At 43.5% G+C, this 9,946-nt stretch overlaps 1 protein-coding gene across 10 annotated transcripts in view; it reads right to left on the minus strand.

The window, feature by feature from the left end:
- Nucleotides 1-9,697, minus strand: part of SLC37A1 (solute carrier family 37 member 1) — a 39,204-nt gene extending 29,507 nt beyond the window's left edge. For 4 of the 10 annotated variants that reach the window (XM_051770826.1, XM_051770825.1, XM_051770824.1 and 1 more), the window contains exons 1-7: nt 9,559-9,697; nt 8,794-8,887; nt 5,617-5,894; nt 3,928-4,009; nt 2,962-3,088; nt 1,034-1,112; nt 74-209 (exon numbers count right to left, since the gene is read on the minus strand). In XM_051770826.1, the coding sequence (XP_051626786.1) occupies nt 74-209; nt 1,034-1,112; nt 2,962-3,088; nt 3,928-4,009; nt 5,617-5,672 (480 nt within the window). In that variant the 5' untranslated portion in view covers nt 5,673-5,894; nt 8,794-8,887; nt 9,559-9,697. Of the gene's footprint in view, nt 1-73; nt 210-1,033; nt 1,113-2,961; nt 3,089-3,927; nt 4,010-5,616; nt 5,895-7,420; nt 8,318-8,374; nt 8,455-8,793; nt 9,415-9,558 lie in introns of those variants that run through there. The other 6 variants (XM_051770819.1, XM_051770817.1, XM_051770821.1 and 3 more) reach the window with 6 other exon arrangements.
- Between the last annotated feature and the right edge of the window lie 249 nt (nt 9,698-9,946).

Genomic DNA, 9,946 nt, shown 5'->3' on the forward strand with positions numbered 1-9,946 from the left:
GCTGAGAAACACCCAACACAACACTGAACAGCACCACAGAAACTCTGGAGTGCTTAAATAACCTCGTGCCTACCTGGGCCATGATGTAAAACCACAGATTATGTATGTTATAGAAATAACCCAATCCAAACATGGCAGTGAAGAGCCCACTGGCGAGCATCCCGCCCGTCAGATAGTACCGGATCGGCAGCCGTTCTCCTATCAGTCCACTTGGAATGGGGAAGGAAATAAAGAGAAAGGTCATAATTAAAAATGAGATCATACCCCCAGCCTTCACAAACAAAGAATATTTTATGTTGTTTAATTCTGACTGAGGAGAAACTTTACTGGTAAGTGCTGTTTGCCTTCACAGCAGCAAAGGAGCAATTTTTAGTGCTTGACGGGGGAAAAACCCCAACAAACATTTCATGTTCATTAATTGCTAAGTTCTGACACCTGCACCACCATCTTTCAGGCAGATACTCACCTAGAGCACATTTACTTACAGAGTCATTTTCCAAATGACAGGTAAGGTGGGACATGTCTCCAGCCTTTTAAAGTGAGACTTGTCTCCCTTGCTAATAATTCTAGTCATGAGGGTTCTGGTTTTAATAAAAAGAAACATCTCCAAACAGCAGCTAATATTGCACACTGTAAGATTTGGTATTATTTTTAGGAGGTGTCTGCTTCTATCCTCTCACTCTAGAGAAAGCCAGGACAACCAGTTTAGTTTACAGGTCAGAGACTGATTGAGGACATATATTCCAGTGTATATTCCTTTGTGTTCCACATGAAGCAAAGACAGGCCAAGTTGGAAAGCATTCCTGCACAAGGCAGTCATGATGGATGCAAGTAAGAAGCAGCTTTCTATAGATCAACAGATATGATACCACTGGGACTTGGGATGATGTGGGTTTTGTTCCCCCTCAGCAATCTGTTTCTCACTCTCTTCACCAGAAACCTTTCCCATAAGGAATCACAATATCTCAGAAGTTGTGCAGCCTCATAAATTAACAGTAAGCAATAAAGCAGGTTTCCAAGAGAGTGTATTTACCTTAAATACATTCCAACTGCATATGCACACAAAAACGAGTAATCCAGCGCTCCCAGTAACTGTTTGTAGTTGTTCTTATCTAAGAATAATTTTCAAAACAAATTATCAGTTTAAATGTACTAATTAATTCCCAACCATTTTTACATATAAGAAGCAAAATGTTAGTGAACATGCACTGGCATTTAACTTTCAACAGGCGCTTTTACACTTAAGTACATGTTTTGCAAAACGTTTTATTTAATGAAAACATAAAAATAAATGGCTGTAACATATAACAAAAATATTGGTAGGCCCATGCTTAACTCCACCTTATTCAAAACAGCATTTTGGAAGAGAAGAAACACCAGCTATTAATAAGGTGCCCTTGTATGTCCTTCAACAAAAGAAAATCCCAACTGTGACTTGATTAAAAGTGGGAAGATGAGTTGCAAATGTGTGAGATCCTAACAGTCAAAATGGCTAAAAAAATTCCATCATCACAGAGGTTTTTAAAGAATCAGTTTAATATGCTTTTTTTTTAATTGTTAAAGCCTTTTGCATTTCATTTTCCATCTATTCACAGAGCACAGAGTTTTGCTTAAAAAAACCCCAACGAACAGGGTTCTGCTCTGTAGAGCAAACAAGCATAATCACACCAAAATGGGACTTGCAGACAGGAGGGAGGGAGCAGAAGGGCCTCCACCCAGATGGAAATGCCAAGTCTACTCTCAGGAGACCTGAGCTCATACCAAGAAAGACAGTTTGTGTATTTATTTGCAAGGAGCCACAACTGCCACTGACTTTGAGCATGAAGTCACGGATACTGAAGCATTACTTCTTTCAGTGTCACTCCCAGCTTTCCCAGCTGTACTGCCTGAAAAAACCAGCCAAAAACCCAAGTCTAGAGTGCCATCCCAAAGGGGCAGCTTGGTAGTAACCCATGTGTTCATGAAAAAGGAGGACACTGGAGCTCAGAAGTCTCCACAAGCAAAGCCAACCAGTGTTTCAGACAAGCAAACTCAGCCTCCCCTCGGTCCAGGGACAAGAAACACCAACCAAGTTTAACTACATCCCATCCAGTGGGACTAAATCATTTCAGCAGACCTTGCAACAGGCAGCTAGTACACTGGATTTTGTCCACAGAAAACCCAGAGCTCAGATCTTTAATTATCTTTGAACAGAGTAGCACCTTTTTTTTTTTTTAATTGCTAATTAAGGACTAATTAGAATGGATGGCTACACTAACTGAGGTGCACTGGCACACTGACAGAATGGACTATTCTACTTCACTGATGTTCCTGATAGTAATAAAAGCATCAAGGAATGGTTCAAAGTTTCCCTGAAATTCAAATACAATTAAATTCAAATGTAATTGTTCAGTAGGCAAATATTAGTTTTCTATTTAAGTGAAAGGCCACGTCCATAAACTATTCAGTAAATTGTCAAGTCTATTCTGCAATGAAGTCTCCTCTTTTTCTTCATTAAAATGGAGAGAAAGATATTTCTTCCAGCAGACAAGGACTCTGAAAAGTTCTGATTTCGATAAACACCAAGTCAATTAATTTAAAGGGTTGCTGGACCTTGAATTAAATGAGTAGAAAATTATAATGATTTATTTTTTCACCCTTTTTTCCTTAATAGACACGCTAAAGACAAATCCCATTTTCTGACTGAAAACTGCTCTACTGACACCATCTCGTAGCTGTAACAAGTAAAATAATGTCACCTGTTTAAGTGACTTTGAGCAGGAGAGACATCATAAGGTAGGTCACAACTTAACTTTCTTTGGAGAAACCAATTAGAGCGTGGAAAACAGAACACCCCTTCCATGCACATCTCCCCAGTACCTCCATATGTGAAGAAACAGCAAGAAGCAAATAATCTAATTATGAATATGAGCTCATTACTGGGAAAAACGGAAAACCAAAAAAAAAAAACCCAACCCTTACCAAATGGCTCCCAACCACACTGAGAGGCGTTAAATGGCTTTTTGAGAGGCTGAATCTGGGCAGCATATTCTTTGTAGGAGTCAAGCTCAACTTCATGTGAAGCAGCACAATGCTTATGCAGCTCTCCCTGGAATGGAAAGGACATTTGAAAATGGAAAAAAACTCACTTGTGAGCTGGGGACTGTTAATTCCCATACAACAACAAACTTAACAAATCCAGACCGACGTGAACCTGTGTCAAACCCACCAAAATCAGGAACATTGTTAGCCATTATTAATTGCTTGGCATTTTGATGAGTGAAGCCACCACTACATGAAATAGTTAATCACATGGTTAGAAAAAACATTCTATAGTGAACTAGTGAACTGGTGTTTCTGACAGTGAACAGCTTTGAAATTCTGCAGTAACATCAGGTACTTTGCCCATTGTTACCATTTATATACAAGACAGCACTGGGGGATTTGATTTGAGTTTGGCAAGTTTTACAGGTTGAACATTAAACTAACAAACCTTGAATTATGGAATATTTTGCCACCAGCTTTACCAGAAACAGAGTCCCAAGTGTACAGACAACTATGATGATCAACAGTACTTGGAACACTCTTGTAAATGCCAAGGCAATGTTATCATGCTCAACTCATCAGTTATGAGCAACTTTTCTCAAAAATATCACTGCAAACCTCTCAAATACCTATAATTAGATTAAGACACATGAATTAAGTGTAGGCATAGCTGTGTCAAGTTCTAAGCCCAAAAACCAGACATACATGCAGTATTCTAGGTGTGGTCTCACTGAAGTTTATCAAGCAAATGTCACTGTGTACTGGCTTTATCAGTTTTTCATATTGAAGCCACTTCAAGTTAAAGTTTAACACTGCCTTTCACAATGGGAAATACTAAAAAGACAATGACTTCTGTGTTTGAGGAGCAGAAGGATGTTTAAACAAGGACAGAACCCTGCTTACCTTAACTATACTAATAGGTTTCCTTGATAAGTGGAAGCTGGCATACAGCAGGAAAGTGAGAGAGAAAATGAAGGCTCTATACCTACAATATAAAATAAAAAGTGTTTGAAAATTATTTTATTTAGATCTCCTTTTAGCACCAAGTTACACAAAAACATCTGCCTTGTTTGCAACCTTCCTTTGGGGGCTGTTAAATGTCAGTTCAACATTAAACATACTGATAATCAGATTTCACACCTCACTATCTCACTGGGTTTTCTGGTATGATCAGGACATAAGTGATGGCTCTCTGAGTTGGCAGTTTGGATGTTGTGGGTTATTACTTCCTTGTTTTCTTACTGCTTTTAGGATTCTGCTTTACTTTTGCCCTCCTCTGTAGCAACAGAAATCAGCTGTTTCCAGAGATGGACAGACAGAGCATCCTGGAACACATGAACATAATTAAGCAGGTTTGGGATTGGGAAGGAATTCTCCTTTGTGCCTCACTGGCATCCTCAGGTCTTTCTCTGCAGTTCAGCTGAATTAAAAGTGCATCCCAAAATCCCTGTCACTGCAAGCATTACACAAAGACAATAAGCTGATCTATTCTCTGCTCTACCTGCAGTTTCAGTTGTTTAAGGAGAGCACTTTGTGGAATTGTGCTTTTAACAATACACAGAGTCCAAGTGTATTTGCTGGTTCCTTCTGGCCTTGATCTTAAAATCAACATCAGGAAATAAAAGTACATATATAAATACAAATATCCGATGTCATACAGACTACTATGGTCCCTGATTTTTAAGTAACGTTTTTTAATAATTTTTTGCCTTACAAACTTTTCTATAATCCAGGCCTTGTTTTATAGTTCTGGTATATTGACAGAGACACTAGAAGAGTTATCCCACAAGCTGAATTACTCACTCTCACAACTGAAAACACAGTTTTCACTGAAAACACATATTTATTCCTCACAAGGAATAAAACTGAAATTACTTTGTTCCTGCTGCTATACTAAACACATGATAAAACTGCTCAAATGGCAAGTGCTTGGTCTTTCATTTGTTTTTTTTTTTTCCACACACAACTGACTCAGTCTTCTATCTCAGAAAGGACATGAACTGATGTCACAAAACTTCCAGAATTAGTTTTCTTGAGCAAAGAGGATTTGATTTTGGTTCGGTTTTGTTGGGGGGTTTTGTGTTGGTTTTGGTTTTTTTGTGTTTCGTTGTTGTTGTTTGTTTGGGGTTTTTGTTTGGTTTGGGGGGTTTTGTTTGGTCTGGTGGGGTTTTTTTGTTTTGTTTGTTTGTTTTATTTTTGGGTTTGCTTTTTTTTAATATTACAGTAGCAAGAACTGAAACTGTAATTGTACAAGTCTATATTAAACATCAAATTATTGGGGAGAAAATACACTTCTGGTTAAGAAAAGAAAGCTTACCTTGAGCCACTCTTCCTACCTAAGAGCTTGAAAATAAAAATCTGAAATTTATCACTTAAATATAATTTTAAAAGGACAAAAGGCTAGTAAGGGTTTATTTGGGTTTCCCAACAAAGCACCTTACTTTTTAAATGTCATCAATATTTATTATACAACTGGCTATATTTTCTTCCTGTATATATTAAGCAATGAAAAAGCAAAAATAGAGCGGCGTGATCTTCCCGGATACAAATTCACACTGTCCACAAAGATCACCACCATACTTCAGGACTTACCACTGATCTCGTGAAAATGAAGTGATGAAACGAATCCCAGGAGGAAGCTGAGCCATCTACACTACGGCTGGCACCAAATTTTAGGTGACACAATTATGTACTTGTGACAGTGTTTTCTGTTCTTCTGAATGTGTAACGAAGACCCCCTCGAAGCCGTGGGATGGCAGGTAAAAAATGTGGAATATCTGCTGCTGAGCTGATCTCCCTGTAGGTTTTTAGTCTTACACCTTCAGTCTCGACGTGGCAAATCCTTCACTCTGCCTTTGTTAACTGCTGATCTTCAGATAAGAGAAGCCGATAAGTAAACAGTCTGATGGAGGATTTGTCGTATTTTCTAAGCATAACATTTGAATCAGCAATTATCTACTTCAGAGGCAAGTAATTACCATAACTAACCTTCTAGCCATCAAAAATGTAATGGAGAATTTTAAGCTGATATAAAAATAAATGCAGCCTTTTCTGAATTTTATCCCTATTAATGCATTTTGAGAACTCGGCATAGTACAAAGCAGCGGAGACACAAAGGGAAGATGCACGCAGAACTTGATCCAAAGCCAGCTGACATCAAAAAACACTTTGCTTTTGTCCCAGAATGGCTACAAGCAGACAATTCCCCAGCCCACAAAGATCTGTTTAAGCACATCAGAAACATTCATGAGCTTGCAATTAGTTCAAAAATGGCTGTAGTGTTTCCAGCTCCGAATAGAGACTCCTCCAGCTTGAGAGTGGGTGCTGCTGAACAATGCTGCCAGCAAGACTGGACTAGCACTCCCTTTTCCACCCCATTTCCCTGTCCCAGTGGCAGTGCTGCACAAAGCACCGCATCCTCAGAGAACTTGGAAAAGAAAATAAACAACTTTTTTCACCACCTGAGCTCCCTGCACCAGCACAAGGGGAGAAGGCAGGATCTCACGTGTCCATAACAGGAAGGGGAGAGAGAGACTCTGGCAGAATCAATTTAGTTTGGTTTAAAGTCTCAGAGTTTCTCCTGTTTGTTCAAACATGGGCTGAAGTCCCTCAACAAAAAAAAAAAAAATGCACAATATCTTTACTGCAGGTACTGCACCTGAGAGCAGCTGCACTGTTAGTCGGCAGCAAGTCAGCCAACTGTTGAGGGCGATGACAAAAGGCACTGTAGGCAAAAGGTGTGACTGCAACTCACGCATGAAAACCCTCCCTGTGTGCTCACAGTAGAGCCACCCCAGCAGGATGTCAAGTTAAGACACCAGGGCCTGCAGCATAACCCCTACCACCCTCCTGGTAGCCCTGCTAGTGGGGCTAATGACAGCAAAAGCCACTGATGGGAAGTTGGTAGGATACAGGATCAGCTCTCCTGGTAAACAAAAGAAAATACACCTGCCAAGCAAGTAAACAGACCTGCCCAAGACCAAGGGTTGGTCTTAACATGAGATCATTTCATTGCCCCATCTTATCACAGAAATCAAAACATCCTTCAACCAGATGAATGCCAACACCAAACAGGATCTGCTGTGTCCAAGCCAGCAACTTGAGAGCTTCACTACCCACATTGACTTTCTCCCCAGGAATGGAGGAAAACCCACCTCTTTCCAAACAGACTACCCCAACAGAAAATTAGGAGTCTGCTTCTCTATGCTAACACATTTTTGCCATAGCTTTATTTTCTCCAGTATCCTGGTTCAGTTTGACACCTCCCTCCCCTCGAAGTGAGCTGACTTGCTAATCTCGTTTGGCATGTTTCATCCCCCCACACCTCCCCAGCTCTGAATCAGTTGTGCAATTAATTAAACCCCATAATCAGTCCAACCCAACATGGGTTTCCTACCTCCTCTTTGAGGTTGCAGAGGTTAGGGAAAGTGCAACCCTACGCCCTCCTCCCCTCTTCCACTCCCAGATGCAGGTCCCTGATTCCCTCTGTGTCAGACCTTGCAGTTGTACAGCCACGGTTCAGGTGGCTGATTCATCAGAAAACCTGCCCTGAAATGCAGCTGATCCAACAGAGAATATTAATTCATTCTGTAGTCATAAAACTGCTACTTAGGATTAATCCAACGCAGCGGGAGCATAAAGGCAGGGACTGAAGGTGGGATTGCCCCTTCCAACCACAGCTGGCTAGTTAGGTCGGGGGAACTCAATTTCAAAACAACAACTTGTCAGTAATCTGTGTTTGGTTGATAGCCCCAGTAGCAGAAGAAAGGTAAGAAGAAAAATAGGTTGGCACAAGCAGCCCCCAGCTGGAGGGAATTTTTCTTCCAGCAGCAACAAACCTATTTCAGGGTGATCCCAAACCCCACTTCTCTCTCACAGTTATCCCCAGACACCAAAATTATTATTTAACTGACCACACTAAGCAAGGTGACAGAAATATCTACTGGGAAAAAAAATGAGAAGCCAGCTGAGAACAAAAACCCGAGGTCAAACATCTCCTTAAATGGTTCTTTTAAAATATAATGGGACAAGGCAATTACCATCATAGCAAAGCAATTATTTAACAAGCTACTATTTAGCAGCTTTAGCCTAAGCAGGAAAAGGCTTCACAGATCTTACAAAAGGTTTCAGTACTAAGTGGTCACACAAGGCTGCACATCTGTGCACCTGCTCCACAGATGGTACTCACACCACCTCCCAGCAGTAAATCCCATCACCCGGATCCCAGGCACTTCCCAGCAAAGATGACTGGACTATAAGCAGCACAGAGAGGACTGCACTCGAACTCTATTGGACAGAGGTTGATTTAATTTTATGTACTGCAGGGAGAAACAGCTGAGTTCTCAATTACTTGTCAACAACTTATCTGTCTCCACGGATCCGTAAGTTCCTCTGACGTTCATGTGCTTTTTAATAAACAAATAGAACGTCCTCCACAAAGGAATTTGAGGCAATAAAACTTGTGAAAACAGGTTATAAAGATCACATCCTGCCATAGATTAAGCTAAATTTTAAAAGCCAAGCTATACTTCAGAAATTACATTAATAGGGTACAAAACATAACTGTTAGTTTGCCAATACATCATTTGTATTTCTGATTTACTAATGAAGCTGAAGGACAATATCGAATTTAATCACTGAAACTGGCTTTAGGTTCTTTCATTTTCTGCAACTATTTCAGCCGACAGCCAAACAAACACTTCACTTCCTCCTTGCTGTACTGCAACCTATAAAGCGATATTCCGGTACTTAGTTTGAAACCATATTTACCTTCCAAAATTGGTATTGCTCCTTCAGGCTTCCCACTGGCTGAAACATTCCTCCCTGCTTCGGGAAAAGAGTCATCGGTGACCGGCCTTTCCCTCTGCAAACAGGGTAAACCCGGGATCAGCTGTGCTGGAGAGGCAGAGGGAAGGCAGGTCGTGCCTGGCCACGCACAGCTCCCCAGAGGGCAGAGATTAATTCAGTGTCTGCCAACAGCGGGTAACCAAACCCTCCTCGGGGTGTCCTCAAGGGCTCAAAACGCCTTCGCAGACACGCAGGTCAAATGCACGTCGCGTTTAACGCCCGGCAGCTCCGCACCTGAGCCACAGCCTGCCAAACCCACCGCTCCGGGGCACTAAATGGCCATGTTCATTCTATTTAAGACACAAAAAAACCCCAGTTCATCCTGGCTTAGCCACAGAGGGGCACAGCCCCGGTGAGCACATCGTGGGTCGGGGCGCCGGGACCCGCAGGACCGACCGCCCCCGGAGCCGCCCCGGGGGCCAAGGGCAGCGCCAGGACCAAGAGCGGGAGCCGAGCCCAACCCACGGGCAGCTCTCGGTAGCGCAGGGGAGCGGAGAGCCGGGGCCGGGCACCCCCACCCGGTGCCCGAGCGCTCCCCGGGCACCCCCGCCCGGTCCCCGAGCGCTCCCCGCGCACCCCCGCCCGGTCCCGCCGCTCCCGAGCGGCCCCGCGGCCCCGGAGCCGCCCCCGCTCCGCCCCCGCCGCGGGCACGGCAGGTGCACGGCCGCCCCCGCCCGCCGAGCCTACCCGGCAGTGCTGATCCCGGCACCGGCAGCCTCCTGATCCCCGTGTCCCGCCGAGCCGGGCTGTGCCGGGCCGGGCGCGGCTCCGGATCGCCGCCCGCCGCCGGAGCTGCGCGGCGGGACCGGGCGGGCTCGGCCCCTCCTCCCGCCGCACCGAGGAGGAGGAGGAGGAGAAGGAGGAGCCTGCGGGGGGAACCCTTTGCATGAGGAATAGCAGTTCCCGCGGGTCATCCTGATCGTCTGCTCAGCGCTGGTGAGGTGCATCTGGGATGCCGGGAACAGTTCTGGGCTCCTCAGACGTGGAGCTCCTGGAGTGGGTTCAGAGGAAGGTGTGAGAATGATGAAGGGACTGGAGCATCTCCCTTACAAATAAAGGCTGAGGGAGCTGGGCC

The sequence above is a fragment of the Manacus candei genome, unplaced genomic scaffold (assembly GCF_025592945.1).
Source record: "Manacus candei isolate 608988 ecotype Guabito, Panama unplaced genomic scaffold, ASM2559294v1 h1tg000126l, whole genome shotgun sequence".
In the NCBI taxonomy this organism is placed as follows: domain Eukaryota; kingdom Metazoa; phylum Chordata; class Aves; order Passeriformes; family Pipridae; genus Manacus; species Manacus candei.